General features: G+C 39.0%; 1 protein-coding gene across 2 annotated transcripts in view; it reads right to left on the bottom strand.

Annotated features, from left to right (window-relative positions):
- LOC120079887 (protein ENHANCED DISEASE RESISTANCE 2) overlaps positions 1–16904 on the bottom strand; it is a 73282-nt gene that overhangs the window by 12407 nt on the left and 43971 nt on the right. For both annotated transcript variants that reach the window (XM_039034334.1, XM_039034332.1), the window contains exons 14-17: positions 13158–13357; positions 12878–12944; positions 10443–10618; positions 8415–8516 (exon numbers count right to left, since the gene is read on the bottom strand). In XM_039034334.1, the coding sequence (XP_038890262.1) occupies positions 8415–8516; positions 10443–10618; positions 12878–12944; positions 13158–13357 (545 nt within the window). The remainder of the gene's footprint in view (positions 1–8414; positions 8517–10442; positions 10619–12877; positions 12945–13157; positions 13358–16904) is intronic.

Raw genomic sequence — 16904 nt, 5'->3', positions numbered from 1 at the left:
ACCATTAGTGAAGAGGCTAACACATCCACATATTCTTTTCCTATAGACCTTTTCCCTGAGCCTATCCTAGATACAAATGACCCTGTCCTTCCTATGAAACAGGTGCCTTGGATAACCTACTACGGGAAGAATCTTAGAAAGGAAATAGTTCTCCATGTTGCTCCACCGAAAATTGTCCAAGAGTCGGAACCGACACCAGCTCAAGGTACCTCTGTTTCTGATGATGTGTCTGAAAATAAAAATGAGTGTGTTGGGGGTGATGTGGTTAATGAGAAGAATTCAGATGAGGTCGAGGCCGTGGATAGTAATGAGTTACCAGAAGGTACTCAGGAGACTGAAAGCTTGCAACAGAAGGACGAGCGTGGGCCTCGTCACCAATCTTATGCTAATGAGTAGTTAGAAAAAACTGGTGATTATGATGCTACCCTTGATTTGCCAATCGCCCTACAAAAAGGAATTAGATCGTGTACCAAGCATTCTATGCAGAGTTTCTTGTCTTATAGTAACTTATCTTTGAGGTTTAAGGCTTTCACTACCAACCTAGATACTGTAATGATACCTACTAGTGTGCATAAGGCCATGAAAATTCCCGAGTGGAGAGCTATAGTTATGGAAGAGATGAGAGTACTTGAAACAAATAAAACTTGGGATTTGGTTGCACTTCCTAAAGGTCATAAAACCGTCGGGTGCAAGTAAGTGTTCATTGTTAAGTATAAGTCTGATGGGACTCTTGATAGGTACAAGGCCAGACTGGTTGCGAAAGGGTTTACTCAGACATATGGGGTTGATTACTCGGGAACCTTCTCTCCAGTGGTGAAGCTAAACACAATTCGACTTCTTCTTTTAGTTGCTGTTAACAGAGACTGACCCTTACATCAACTGGATGTAAAGAATGCGTTCCTAAATAGTGAGTTAGAAGAAGAGGTCTACATGAGCCTTCCTTCAGGTTTTGAAGCACGTTTTGGTAGTCGAGTCTATAGACTGAAGAAATCCCTATATGGCTTAAAGCAATCTCCAAGAGCTTGGTTCGATAGATTCACTACATTTGTTAAGTCCCAAGGGTTTGTTCAAGGGCATTCTGATCATACCTTGTTTACTAAGAGATCGACATCAGGGAAGGTAGTTGTTCTGATTGTCTAGATTGATGATATTGTTTTGTCAGGTGACGATAAAGCTGAGATTGTGAAATTAAAACGGAAGGATGGCAGATGAATTTGAGATCAAAGATCTTAGCAATCTGAGATATTTTCTTGGGATGGAGGTAGCGAGATCAAAAGAAGGAATATCCGTCTTTCAACGGAAGTATACTCTGGACTTGTTGAAAGAAACAGAAATGACTGGGTGTAAACTTGCTGATACGCCTGTGGAAGTTAATAGCAAGTTGGGTGATCCTGCTGAAGGTGTTCCTGTAAATAAAGAGACGTATCGATGTCTCGTGGGAAAACTGATTTACCTGTCTCACACCAGACCCGATATATCATATGTTGTTAGTATGGTTAGTTAGTTCATGCAGGCTCCTTATAAGAGACACATGGAAGTTGTTACTCAGATTCTGAGGTATTTGAAGTCTACCCCTGGAAAAGGCTCAATGTTCAGGAAACATGACAAAAGGTGCATTGAGGCCTAGAATGACTCGGATTGGGCAGGTTCTGTAACAGATAAAAAATATACTTCAGGGTACTGTACCTTTGTGTGGGGAAATCTGGTTACCTGGCGAAGTAAGAAACAAGGTGTTGTTGCTAGGAGTAGCACTGAAGCAGAATACAAAGCTATGAGTCTGAAAATATGTGAAGAAATATGGTTGAAAAAGATTCTGTCCGATCTTCATTAGGACAGTCATGGTCCCATGAAACTTTAGTGTGATTATAATGTTGCTATTAGTATTGCCAACAATCCTGTGCAACATGATAGAACCAAACATGTGGAGATTGATAGGCACTTTATCAAAGAAAAACTGGACGGTGGCAGTATTTGTATTCCTTACATTCCTTCAAGCCAACACATTGCTAATGTTCTCACCAAAGGGTTACCAAGACAGAGCTTTGATACTTGTGTTAGCAAGTTGGGTCTTATTGATATCTACGCCCCAACTTGAGGGGGAGTGTTGAAATATGGTGTATTTGCCTTAAGGACGTTTCTGTCTTTTTACAATGTGTCTACTACTCTACAGTTTTAGACTTGGGTCTATCATATCTGGGTCTGGGGTGCTGTGTAAGTGTGACAAAATTAATAAAATTCTCTATCGTGGTTTTTTCTCTCTGACCTAGGGTTTTCCACGTGAACTTTGTCTTCTTCTTTTCCTTATCTTTCAATAGTATTAATTGTCTATGTCGAAAATAGCATATTAGCCTAGGGGTTCTTTCGTAATTTCTTGTACCCTAGGGCTTCCCATTGTCAATTTATTTGGCCTGTTCTCTTGTACTTTATGTATCAAACCAATAATAAAAATAAGTCTCAATCATGGTTTTTTCTTCCTATTCTAAGGTTTTCCACGTAAACTGTGTGTTCGTTTCTCGTTTTCTATTTTCATCATGGTATCAGAGCAAGGGGACGAAACCCTAGGCGTCATCGACGAGAATCAACCACAGTCTTCTTCAGCAGTCACCATGGGGATCAATGGAGCCGCAAACGTCTATATCACAGCAACTGTCCAGGCAGCCGTCGAGCGTTACCTCCAAGTCGCGCTGCCTCATCTTATTCCAGCCACCGTTCATGTCAGACAGCCGTCCGAAGGCCAACCGAGTCGTCTATCCCAGATCGGAGCGCTGATCAGTGGTTAGAGCCGTTCAATACTTGAAGCCCAGCCGACCGGAGCCACTCCTCAGTAGACCACGTCGAGTCCAGCCGATGAGTCGTACCCAGAGATCGTGGCTGGACACTTTCGATCGCAGCTCCCACCTGCGCAAACCCTTGTCAATGGACGTTTTTAGATGGTTCTGGCACAAACCCTAGCCGATGGACACTCCTTTCAGTTGCAACATCCGGTCAGGATCTCCAGTCGGGCCGAGCCCAGTAACCCGTCGTTCGTGGGATCTCTGTTTAGCCGAGCCGATTCAGTTCCCTCTGTCCCTTCGGTTCCTTCCATGCCGGTTGAGATTCGGGGTTGGGCTCCCTCGGGTGACTTCTTCCATCCTGTAATAAGGCTGATTCTCGATGAACAGAAAGGTCCAGCCGTGCCGAGCTCCCAATGCCCTGGCGAGATTCGGCATCGTTTCCCCTATTTCCAATAACAAGTAGCAAACTTTGGAATAGTTCGTGGCGCGAACCCACAAACAAAATTCTACTCTGAGAATCCGATAGACTCTTTCTCTGTTTTACCCAATACGAATTATTTGTCTGGCTCGATGGGCAATTCTACAGGATTCATCATTGGAGAAAAGTTGAATGGCCAGAATTATTTTTCATGGTCTCAATCAATCAGAATGGCATTAGAAGGGAGACATAAGTTCGGGTACTTAAGGGGGGAGATACCAAAACCTGAACTGGGTGATCCTTAGGAGCGTATCTGAAAAGGGGAAGACTCCTTGCTACGGTCAGTTCTTGTTAACAGTATGGAAACCCAAATTGGCAGACCATTACTGTATGCTGCAACCGCCAAGGATATTTGGAATGCTGTGTAGAAGCTCTACTCGAAAAGGCAGAATGCGTCTCGACTATACACTTTACACAACCAGGTCCACGAATGCAAACAAGGGATCATGGATGTAACTTCCTACTTTAATAAACTATCCCTGCTATGGCAAGAGATGGATCTTTGTCGAGAAATAGTTTGGAATTGTGCACAAGACAGGGCTCAGTATTTGAAGATTGAGGAAGCTGATCGGGTCTATGACTTCTTAGCTGGATTGAACTCTAAATACGATGTTGTTCGAAGTCGAATATTGGGCCAACGGCCTATACCCTCTCTCATGGAAGTAAGCTTAGAAATACGGCTGGAAGAGGACGGATCGAGTGCTATGAACAACCCAGGTAGCACTTCCACTGAGGCTGCAGCCTTTGCTACAAAATCGTCTGGCTTCGATGGCGATAAGAAACCCACTCCTGTCTGTGAGCACTGCAAAAAGCCGTGGCATACAAAAGACCAGTGTTGGAAGCTACATGGACGACCTCCGAACGGTAGACATTGCCAATCACATGACAAATCAAACCCTGGATGTGCCCTAGTGAGTGACTCGACGAATGAGAATTCTCATAATCAACCTCCAGCAGACAATAAGACCAATCTACGTGCAGTTGGGGTCATTGCCATTGCACAGTCAGATACAATTAAGTCTTTTGGCTTTATTAGCATTAAGGGTAAAAAGCCCTGGATTGTTGACTCAGGGGCTACAGATAATCTTACTGGCTCATTTGATCAATTTCTTTCATATTGTTCGAGTGCTGGTAATGAACGAATTAGAATTTCAGATGAGTCGTTTGCCCCTGTAGCAGAGAAGGGACATCTGTCTCCGTTTGAGGGTTTGATACTACATGATGTGTTACATGTTCCTAAGATATCATATAATTTATTATCTATCAGTAAAATTACAAGAGATCTGAGTTGTCAGGCAGTTTTTTCACCCGACTCTGTTTTATTTCAGGATCTGAGCTTGGGGACGACGATTGACACTGCCCGACACGATAGGGGCTCTACTTCCTGACTGATGATACTTCTTCTAGAAATATTTATAGGACTAGTCTCGTTTCTTTAAATTTTTCTAATTCTGATAATGACTTTATGTTGTGGCATTTTTGCTTAGGACATCTAAATTTTCAATACATGAAATATTTGTTTCCACATTTATTCGCAATATTAATATATCTTCTTTAAACTGTGATATTTGTATTCGTGCCAAACAGAGTCGTGTCTCCTTTCACTCTCAGCCCTACAAACCGTCCAGACCCTTCACCTTAGTTCATAGTGATGTCTGGGGTCCCTCACCAACCATCACCTCCATAGAGAAACGCTGGTTTGTCACCTTTATAGACGACCACACTCAGCTTACTTGGGTCTTTCTTCTCACTGATAAGTCCGAGGTGTTGTCAGTATTCCAACAATTCTATACTACTTTGGAAACCCAATTTAATGCGAAAATTGGGTTTCTGAGCAGTGACAATAGGCGGGAGTTCTTTAACGCCTCTTTTCGGGACTTCCTCACATCTAAAGGGATTATCCACCAAAGCTCGTGTGCTTACACTCCTCAACAGAATGGAGTAGCCGAGAGGAAAAATCGTCAATTGGTGGAAGTCGTCCGTTCCTTAATGTTGTCCACATCTCTTCCATCTTACCTATGGGGGGATGCTATTCTCACTGCCGTCCACTTAATCAATCGGATGCCTTCTCGAGTCCTCAACTTTCAAAATCCGTTGGATTGTTTTAAAGAGTCATATCCAACCACTCGTTTAATCTCAGATGTTCCACTTCGGGTATTTGGTTGTGTTGCCTTTATTTATTCCCATGGTCCAAACCCCACGAAATTCACCCCTCGTGCTAAAAAATATGTCTTTGTTGGGTATCCTCTCCACCAGCATGGGTATAAGTGTTATCACCCGTCATCTTACAAATATTTTGTTTCCATGGATATCACCTTTCTTGAGAATCAACCGTTCTTTCCCGTTAGCCATCTTCAGGGGGAGAACTTTAGTGAAGAGACTAACTGGTACACATATGCAATTCCCTTAGAGACATCCCTTATTCCCGAACATGTCAGCCCTATCCTGCCTACCATGAATCAGAAGGAAACAGCGCCACCTGTTGCATCTCCAGCTTCGGTCCATGAATCAGAACCAACATCAGGTACAAGTTTTCCTGAAACTAATGATATTGATACTTGTGCTAAGACTAACGGTTGCAGAGAGAAAAAAGGCAAAGAAGGTGCTGACAGCACCACCATGGCAGATGGAGAGACAACTGAGAATAATGATCAGGAAACAATTCCGGAAAATGAGTATGACACTAGAGATGGTGATGATATGGAGGGGACCTCTAAAGGTGAAACCCCTATTGAGCAGACGATCAATCACAGTGGGAAACTTGACAGGATGGAAGATCGTGATGCATCTCTCGATCTCCCTTATAGCCCTGAGAAAAGGCACTCGATCATGTACGAAATACCCTATGCACAATTACATGACATATAGTAACCTATCACCCGAGTTTAAGGCCTTTACCACCAGTCTAGATACAGGGATGGTACTGAGTAGCATACAAGCTGCAATGGAAACTCCTGAATGGAAGGCTGCAGTCATGGAAGAAATGAGGGCACTTGAGAAAAATGGAACGTGGGATCAAGTGATTCTACCTGAAGGGCACAAGACAATTGGGTGCAAATGGGTCTTTACTATAAAGTATAAGTCTGATGGAACGATTGACCGATACAAGGCTAAGTTGGTTGCCAAAGGCTTTACTCAAACCTTTGGTGTGGACCACTCCGAGATATTCTCCCCCGTGCTAAGTTGAATACTATCCGGGTATTACTGTTAGTTGCAATAAACAAGGATTGGCTTCTTCATCAACTGGATGTAAAGAATGCGTTTCTTAATGGGGAACTTGAAGAGGAAGTCTACATGAGTCTTCCTCAGTTTTGAGAGTTAATTCAAACACCAGGTGTGCCGACTGAGAAAGTCGCTATATGGGTTGAAACAGTCTTTGAGGGCTTGGTTTGACAGATTTACCACCTTTGTCAAAGGACAAGAATATACCCAAGGGCACTCAGATCACACACTATTTACAAAGAAGTCAACTTCAAGGAAGATTGCAGTTCTCATTGTGTATGTCGATGATATTGTGCTTTCTGGTGATGATGATGATGAAATTATGAGACTTAAAGCAAAGATGGCCAAAGAATTCGAGATTAAAGACCTTGGGAAGTTGAGATATTTCCTTGGAATGGAAGTAGCTCGATCAAAGGAAGGGATTTCAGTGTCCCAACGGAAGTACACTGTTGACTTACTCAAGGAAACAGGAATGACCGGTTGTAAACCTGTTGATACCCCAGTTGAGTATAATTCAAAACTTAGTAATACAGGTAATAGTGTCCCTGTCAACAAAGAGAGGTATTAGCGATTGGTTGGGAAATTGATCTACTTATCTCACACGAGACCTGACATATCCTATGTAGTTAGCATTGTCAGTCAGTTTATGCTGGCTCCTTATGAGGAACATATGACCGCAGTTGAGCACATTCTACGATATTTAAAAGGAACCCTTGGTAAGGGCTTGATATTCAAGAAGTCCGATAAACGATGCATTGAAGCTTACACTAATTCTGATTGGGCAGGGTCTGTTGTTGATAGAAAGTCAACATCTGGGTATTGCACGTTTGTTTGGGGTAATCTAGTGACGTGGAGAAGCAAAAAATAGGGAATTGTGGCCAGAAGTAGTGTTGAGGCTGAATATCGGACCATGAGTTTAGGGATATATGAAAAAATCTGGTTGACGAAAGTTTTGTCAGATCTTCATCAAGATAGCGAGCTTCCGATGAAACTGTTTTGTAACAATAAGGCAGCAATAAGTATTGCAAATAATCCAGTTCAGCATGACAGAACCAAACATGTTGAGATTGACAGACATTTCATCAAGGAAAGACTGGACAATGGAAGTATATGCATTCCCTATGTTCCTTCAAGTCAGCAAGTTGCAGATGTGCTCACAAAGGGGATGCTCGGACGAAGCTTTGATTATTGTGTCAGCAAGTTGGGCCTTATTGATATTTACGCCCCAACTTGAGGGAGAGTGTAAAAAATAGCATATTAACCTAGGGGTTGTTTCATAATTTCTTGTATCCTAGGACTTCTCATTGTCTATTTATTTGGCCCGTTCTCTTGTACTTTGTGTATCAAACCAATAATAAAAATAAGTCTCAATCGTAGTTTTTTCTCCCTATTCTAGGGTTTTCCACGTAAACTATGTGTTCGTTTCTCGTTTTCTATTTTCATCCGTCTATATTTAGGTTAATTTTTACTTTTACTTTTTTCTTATTGGTAGATGGTCTTTCTCCTAAGCCCAAAGTGAGAAGCGTTAAAGTATTAATATAACTAAATTTAACGTAATTCATCAGCTCAAACCTTTGGTTTTAGTTGTGATTTAATAGCACAGTAACAAAAATGCAGTCATCTAGCTTTATGGTGTGTTTAAGATAATGAACCTTTTCCCAAGCGCAACAAAAATTACATGATTCTCTAATTGACCCTTTCAAAAATGATGTTATAGAAACAGACAATTGCTAAGCAGAAAATACTTAACAAGACAATCAGTCAGAGCTCCTATCTTCCTTCAATTACATCATGTAAATTCAACTAGAAAACTGATGGGCATCAAGGGCAACATGCAGCTTTTGGTAACGGAAAAATATGGTGATTAGGAGTACAGTACACTATAGACTTTGTTAGGAGTTTCTACCATTCATGTATGCAAAAAATGCAAGTGAAAATACCTGAACTAAATTCCGGGGATGCAATGCAATGCCATCAAAGCTTTTATCGACTTTGAACCAATCTACTGCTATGAGCTTGAGAAGAGGATCTCCTCCCATTACCTGAAAGAGATCATATCATATGGTCTATGTCTATAGCATATCATAAGGCATGAGCTAAGGACAATCATCTCTGACATTATTTTCTTTTGATATAGTCAGCATGTTTTTATTGTACTTATTAAGATTAGTAAAATTGGTGAGTTACATGAAAGAAGTCCAGTTGGTAAAGAAGAAAGACAAATAGGGACTGTGTACTCTCCATAAGGTAAGAAGAAAAGTAAGAAAAGGTGAGTAAATAGTGATTGAGTTTTGAGAGAGTGAGAGAGTCTTCTCTCCAAAGTGTCCATCTTTATATTTTCTCAATAAAAGTTTATTTCTTCGAGAGTTTGTCTCTTCCCTTTTTGTGCTAATGTCTTCAACATCCTAGTCCTTCGTCCTTCAAGTCATTTTGTTTGGCTTTCTGTTGTAGGGAGGATTAGGTTAATTTTGGGTAATTGCTAGGTTAATCTCTTTTTATTCTCCTTTTGTGTATTAATTCTATAAAAATAGAGAAATTCCCTCATGGATCGTACAATTTGCATTCTAATAAAGATCTTGAGTTAAATTCTTGGAGAATTCTTTCATTTTCTTTTCCTTTTTAAGACTCGAGACAAGTCTTTTTTTTGGGAGAGATAGAATTGATGTAGGATGAATTAGGTTGATTTTGGATAATTTATAGGTTATTCCCTTTCTAATCTCTTTTTCCGTATTAATTATCTAGACATAAAGAATCTATCTCATGCATTCCAGATCTTCGGTTAGATTCTTGAAGAATTTTCTCATTTAGTCTATAGGCTGAATTGCTGTTTTTCAAATTCTTTGACAATATGTGGGGTGGGAGAATTGAACCTTTGACTTCGAGGTTGATAGCACAAACACTATGCCAGTTGAGCTAAATTCATTTTGGCTATTTAGCCTTTAAAATTAGAAACGTCTTTTGTAGTCTCTCCTTAGGACTCCCCCTTCTTTTGTAATTTCATTTAGTCTTAAAGACCGTATTTGTGCTTCATAGGACTTCATGCTTTACCTATCTCCTTCTCACTTTGTTTTTTTTTTTTTTTTTTTTTTTTTTTTTTTTTAAATAAGCTTAAATAAAACTTTTAAAAAAGAAAAAAAAAAGGCAGAGGAAGAAAAAAGGCCAATGTGAGTAGAAACCTTTCGGATACACCCAACTTTCACTTCTTTCAATCGTTTTGGAAAACTGACTAATTTTTATAACCATGTAAAAGCTCACAGGCCTTGGGCTTTCCTAAGTGCTAGGCCGAGACGGATCAATCTTTTCAAGGTCATCAGGCTCCTTTTTCTTTATTCTCTCTCTTCTTTAGAATTCGAGCTCTATGAGGAAGACCCTGGGGTTATTGGCATCTGACCTTCTAGATGCATGAAGGTCATCATTACGAGCTAATAAAAAAGCTCTCTTCATCTATAATCCTATTGAGGTCACCCCATCAAATTTTCTTTCTTTGGCTTGTCTTACATCTTTAAGAACTAGAAAATTAAGGAAGCATTCCATGAATCATGTACAAACAAAGTGATACAAGATAATAAACCAGCACTTTCCTAATTCGAGCCTAAATAGAACATGAAAGAAATAATCAAAAAGTGGCGTCAATTTAAATGCAAAATCTTAAAAATCAAACATAAACATTAAAAACATAATACCTAGATGGAAAATTCTCCTAGAATAATATTAAAAATATTTATTATCATATAATATACAATTGTTAAGATTCACATACAACCACAATCAAAATGATAAGGAATTTAAACCCACAGCAACTTAGATGATCACGAAGGTCTTTACACTATATCAAAGTTGCAAAAGTAGCAAATATGGAAACATCAAAATCCAAAGTAGTAGATGTGTGTGCACAAATGTAACTAGTAACTAGTGATTCTTTGAACTGAACTTATATCTTTCTAAATTCACATGAGAAAGAAACCCACCTTAGAGTTGTCCTTGAGGTAATTTTTCCCCCTTATCATGAATCCCGCTCCACTAGGAGAAGTCCAACAGTTTGTATCCTTGTCATCCCTTCCTTTCTGCAAAGAACCATGAAACTCGCTTGTCTCCAAGATGATAGGAGCAACACTAGGATCTAATTCCTTATTAGCATCAACAGCTGCAACCATGATGATCAATCATTTATTACCAAGTATTTTTTCAATTAAATGGAAAATACATGTAAAATAGGTTTTGAACAAATAACCATGACCTAATCTCTCTCTCTATATATATTTTTTTGAAATGGAAACAAGTCTCTTTATTCATTAAGAAAATGAAATGAGACTAATGCTTAAAATACAAGGATACAAATAGGACCAACAGGTGCACCAGGACATCTCAACTAGGTTGACACTCCCTTAGCACCCTTGTCACTTCCGAATACTAGCAGCAAATGAAAATACAAGGTTTCATAATATTACAAAGAGAGACAATCTGCCAGTGGGGGACAAAATAAAAAACAAGACAACCTAAGAACAAAATAAAACAATGGTAGCTAAAACCCTTTGGAAGGGAGGCTTCAAAATGCCGGAGAGAGAAAGGCATGCCAATTCAAGCTGATTTCCTGACTAGAGTAATCTGCGAAGGTGCTTGTGAGAGAGCTCCATAGTGAGGCTTTAAGCTTGGCTGCTTCGAACCTTGTAAGCTATGGAATTTTCTTGTCTTGGAAGATTCTTTGGTTCCATTCAAACCACAACTCAGATAACATGCCTTAACAACATTGACCCACAAAATTTGATGAGATTTCTTAAGGTTTAGACCTACTATTAGCTGCTGGACGTTATCTCTGAATGCTACCCCAAAAGGCCAGCTTAAGTTGAAGTACTTGAAGAGTGATACCCAATAGTTTTGAGCATAAACGCAATCGAAAAGAAGGTGTTGGAGATCCTCCCAATTCCTTTTACACAAAGCACATCTATTGGGAGAAATGTAATGGGAGGCAAGCTTCATTTGCAGCACACTTGAGCAGTTTAGAGTTCCAAAAATCATTATCTCTATTGATATGCTAAACTACCACTCTTTACTATTGTCCTTGATCAATTCAAAATAGCAGTGCCTTTGTCTGAACATGTATGTACGCATGCCAAAACGTGCATGGGCACACACAAACATAAGTATGTTTACGATGTATGGATATGTGTACCCTTATATCTGTGTAGATAGACATGCACACATGCTGTCTAAGTGTGTGACAAACAAGCTAAAACAAGTATAGAAATGAATTCAACCATAGTTGTATGAAACATGTGGACATAGACCAACATTTCATGGAGGAAAAAGCTGAAGGTAAAATTATATCCCTAATCCATGTTCCCATCCAGAGGCAAATTGCTGACAAACTCACCCAATCTCCCCACAGAAGAGCTCATGAAGATCATAAGTCTAAATTTGGCCTAACAAACATTTTCAACTCAACATGAGAGTTTTGGAGTCGGCTTAGGCCAACCACCAACATATTTCCTTTTCTTTTCTTTTGTAAGTATCCTCCCGTCGGCACCTATAACAATTTCCTCTTTTTTCATCAACGATATTTGAGGGTTACTAACATAATGATATTTGTAATAAGTGAGGGGCTTTATTGTAAGGGTTTCATGTCTTATTTTTATTCTAGTTCTTTGATGCTGTTTTATTTTTTTGTCCGAAGTCTACTTCTGGCAGCCTTTGGTAGCTTGTACTTTTACTCTTTCATTTTTAATAAATTATTGTTTCTTGTTAAAATAAAATAAAATATTTCCCCTTCTTTTATTTTTCCCTTTCTATTTTTCCTGTTTCTACTCTCAATTTTCTTTCCCTCTTTAATTTCTTCACTGCCAGGCTCTGTTCGAATTTTTTAGACGTTACAAGTAATTATGGGAGAAATTTTAACTATTATTAGTGTTTGATAAAATTTGTGCTATGTTAATTTAAATAAAATCACATTTTCATTTACATTGATTTGTAAAAATGGGTAAACAGAAGCTTTTGAGATCAAACACCTTGACTTACCAACAAACTTCTAAAATTTTCCACTTATCCTTTCTTTTCATGTCTAAAATTGAAATTCACTAAACATTAGTCTAATACAGAAATTATTTTAATAGTTACAGTACCCAAACTAAGCCTTAGTCTCCTCCTACATTTGCTTTCTGTATATAGTCCTTACTTACGGAGTAGGCACATACCATTATACTTAGGGCTGTATTTTTTACAAAAGGAAGAGGAAAAAGAAGTCAATCATGAAATCTGTATCATTTCATAAAAATCACCATCAAAAGTTTCTAGCTTATAGTTTCTTGTGGGGAAAAAATTGCAGTAGATGGAATGAGTTTGTAAGCAACTTGTTTTCGTAATATTGAGTTTCACCTTTTAGAATATAAGGTAATATGTAAAGACAAACCTGATGACCGCTTCAAAGAAAAGCCTGCTATAGCCCATGACACATTTTTCAGCTTCACTTTTAATTCCTGTAATAGAAAGTCAGTAAATAAGCATTTAAAATTCTCTCTTCCCCCTCGCCTTTTGAGCTGTATTTTTGGCCTTCAGTACATAATATATTTCTCGTTTCTTATAAAAGGGGCAAGCGAACTTCTGGATGTAAAATTTCAAGATCTTGACGAATGATTAGTTAGGGATTAAGAAATGAACCTAAATCTAATTCAAATGAAGAAGAGAACTACCTTATTGCCAAGTTCTTTATCATTATCACTATCTTCTTCCGAAGATGATGAATCAGCAGCAATTGCATCATAAAATTCATCATGCACTTCATCATCATAGTCACTGTTCGTAGTGGAGACATCTGAGATTTTTGAACGGACAACAGTGGGCAGGGTTTCAAAATTTAGAGCGGGATTTGCTAAAACATATTCCTTTAGACCTGAAAATTGGCAATCCAGAAACAAAATTTCCAGTGAATGAAATTCATTCTTTTTGGCTGTTGTTATAAAAAGATAAAGTCGTGTTATTGAAAGTAAAAGCATGGTTTCCAGATGGCAAAAAAGAATACTGGACACTTATTCAGACAAAGCAAACACGGGTCATAACAAGTGCCTCTTTTTGAGTTCATTATTCTTGAGTTTTTTTTTTTGGAAGGAATCAGAACTTTTCATTAATATAATGAAAAGAGTTTTATGATAAAAAATACAAAGAAAAAATACAATGAAACAAAGCAAATAAGAAGTGGAAAATAAAAATACAAACAAGAGCAGCACAAAAGTATCTAACAAAATGATGCTAAGACAAAGTTTATTGTAAAGAAATAAAAGCTCCAGTTCAGACAAATGTCTTGAATGGAAAAATTTGCAAAAGGTTTGGATAGAGAATATCAAGCGGAAGGATTGAGCCTTGCTACTTCGAAATGGTCGAACCATTGAAGATACTTTTCATGAAAAACTCTCTGATTTCTTTCAAAGCATAATTCAGCAAGAGGAGCTTTGACTGCATTAATCCTGTTATTCTATAATTAGGATTTTCCATTATGGTAAATATTTTGTGATATTTTCCTTTTCTATGCTTTGTACACTTGTATATATTCATATCTTTGGTGAATGAATAAAGCATTCTGATTCTTTCTCAAACCTAAGAGTTTTACATGGTATCAGAGCTCTCTAAATAAACTTAGGGATTTTGTGAACCTTAGGGTTTGAGAATTTAGAACCTATTTGTGATACATTTAGGATTTTGTGGAGAGGTGAGTTTACTCACAGTCGCCGTCTTCGGTTCGTTCGTCGTCGTTAGTCGCCGCCGGAAAAAAAAGGGCTGTTTTTTCGACACCGCCCATTCCAAAGAGAAGCCCAGCCGCTGATCTACAAAACCCCCAAAGTCCGATTGCCATCTGACCAGTGCGTGAGGCTCACGCGCCGCCTGTTCTAGCCTATTGTCCGTCCATGCGCCGGCGCGTGTAGGCACGTGCGCCGCCGTTTTTCGTCTGTCTTCAGTGAGTTTTCCTCAGTATTGTTGGGTCTTCTTGGTGGTGTGTTTGTTTGGGATATATAGATATACCCATTGCTTGTGTAGACATCTCTTCGGTAAATTAAGGTTTGATTCTTTGCTGTCCGGTGTCTACTTTTTGAGGTAATGACTGATAAGAAGCCAGTAATGTCTGAGATTGTTCCTATGGTGTCAAAAGCAACTGAACACAAGTTGAATGGATCCAACTGCTATTCATAGAGATCAAATCCAGGAGGTGCTGTTTACTATTATTGCCATAAACCTGGCCATACAAAACGTGAATGCAGAAGATTGCTGAATAAGGGTCAGAGGATGCTATCACCCTCTGCACATGTCACCTCTACTCCTGATAATCTTGACAAGTCAATTACGATTTCTGCAGGGGAGTTTGCTAAATTTCAGCAGTATCAAGAGTCATTGAGGGCATCATCTTCTACTCCCATTACGACCATCGTTGAGACAGGTAACATTTCTAAATGCCTTCTTTCCTCCACGTCAAAATGGATTATTCTCTACCCTTTGTACATCTACCTCGTCACCTAATGTCACTATAGCTGATGGAACCTCCACTCTTGTTTTAGGATCTGGAACTGTCCATCTCACTGAATCAATTTCATTGTCATCAGTTTTAAATTTACCAAATTTCTCGTTTAATTTGATTTCGGTCAGTAAACTCACTCGTGATCTTCATTGTTGTGTCTCCTTTTTTCTTGGTTATTGCTTATTCAGGATCTTACGATGAAACAGACTATTGGTAAAGGGCGGGAAGTTAGAGGTCTTTACATCTTTGAACCACAAACACCTACGGCCATCACATGCTCTAGCGTGTCGTCTCCCTTTGAAGAGCATTGTCGTTTGGGTCATCCGTCTATCTCTGTGTTGAAGAGTCTTTGTCCACAACTTCAACATTTGTCTTCTTTCGATTGTGAGTCATGTCAGTTTGCTAAATTTCATCGGTTGAGTTCGTGTCCTCGAGTCAATAAACGAGCTAGTGCTTCTTTTGAATTAGTCCATTCTGATGTTTGGGGTCCTTGTCTTGTTGAGTTCAAAGGAAGGTTTAGGTATTTTGTTACATTTGTCGATGACTATTCTTGTGTTACGTGGTTATATTTAATGAAAAGTTGTTCTGAGTTACTTTCTCATTTTTGTAACTTCCATGCCGAAATTCAAACTCAGTTTAGTGGTATTCTTAAAATCCTACGGAGTGATAATGCTAAAGAATATTTCTCTCATACACTCAAGTCTTATTTAGATGCCCATGGCATTCTTCATCAATCTTCTTGTGTTGATACTCCATCATTGGAGTTGCAGAACGAAAGAATCGTCATCTCCTTGAGACAGCCAGAGCTTTGATGTTTCAGATGCATGTTCCAAAATCCTTTTGGGCTGATGCTGTTTCCACAACTTGTTTCTTAAAAAATCGCATACCCTCTTCCATTCTTAAGGGTGAGATAGCTTTCCGTACTTTATGCCCCAAGCAACATTTGTTTCCCATTCAACCCAAAATATTTGGTTGTACCTGCTTTGTTCGGGATGTTCGGCCTCAGCATACCAAGCTGGATCCAAAGTCCTTAAAATATATTTTCCTTGGTTATTCCCGTGTCCAAAAGGAGTATCGATGTTATTGTCCTAATCTTAATAAATATTTATTCTCTCCTGATATCACCTTTTTTTAACATACCCCATTTTTCTCATCACCGTCTTTCTCTTCGAATAAGAGTCAGGGGGAGCATAAGGAATTAGAGGATGATTTCCTTGTCTACACAGTTATTTCTCCTTACGATCCTCTTTCTGATTCATCTCTTCCTGTGGCTACCTCTACTCTTCCTGATTCATCTCTTCCTCCCGTCGTCAAGGTCTATACTCGACGACAACCTTCAATTCCATGCCCTGTACCAGAGTCTTCTTCGTCATTGGATCCAGAAATGGGTGATGATCTTCCTATTGCTCTTCGTAAAGGTAAACGTACTTGTGCTCATCCTATTTCCTTTTTTATTTCATATAACCATTTGTCACCTTCCACATGTTCATTCATTGCATCCTTAGAGTCTGTATCCATCCCGAAAACTGTTCATGAGTCTTTGTCTCATCTTGGTTGGTGTGCCACAATGGTGGAGGAGATGACTGCCTTAGACGATAATTGTACTTGGGATTTAGTTTCTCTCCCTGCAGGAAAGAAGGCTATCGGTTGCAAATGGGTGTTTGCAGTTAAAGTCAATCTTGATGGTTCTGTTGCTCGGTTAAAAACACGCCTCGTAGCGAAAGGCTACGCACAAACTTGTGGCATTGACTATGCTGATACTTTTTCTCCTGTAGCAAAAATGACATCTGTGAGGTTGTTTATTTCATTAGCTTCAATCAATCATTGGCCTTTACATCAGCTTGATATTAAAAATGCATTTCTTCATGATGATCTTCAAGAAGAGATGTATATGGAGCAACCACCAGGGTTTGTTGCTCAGGGGGAGAATGGA

This window comes from Benincasa hispida, chromosome 6, assembly GCF_009727055.1.
Source record: "Benincasa hispida cultivar B227 chromosome 6, ASM972705v1, whole genome shotgun sequence".
NCBI lineage: Eukaryota > Viridiplantae > Streptophyta > Magnoliopsida > Cucurbitales > Cucurbitaceae > Benincasa > Benincasa hispida.
This window is presented reverse-complemented; position numbering and strand designations above follow the sequence as displayed.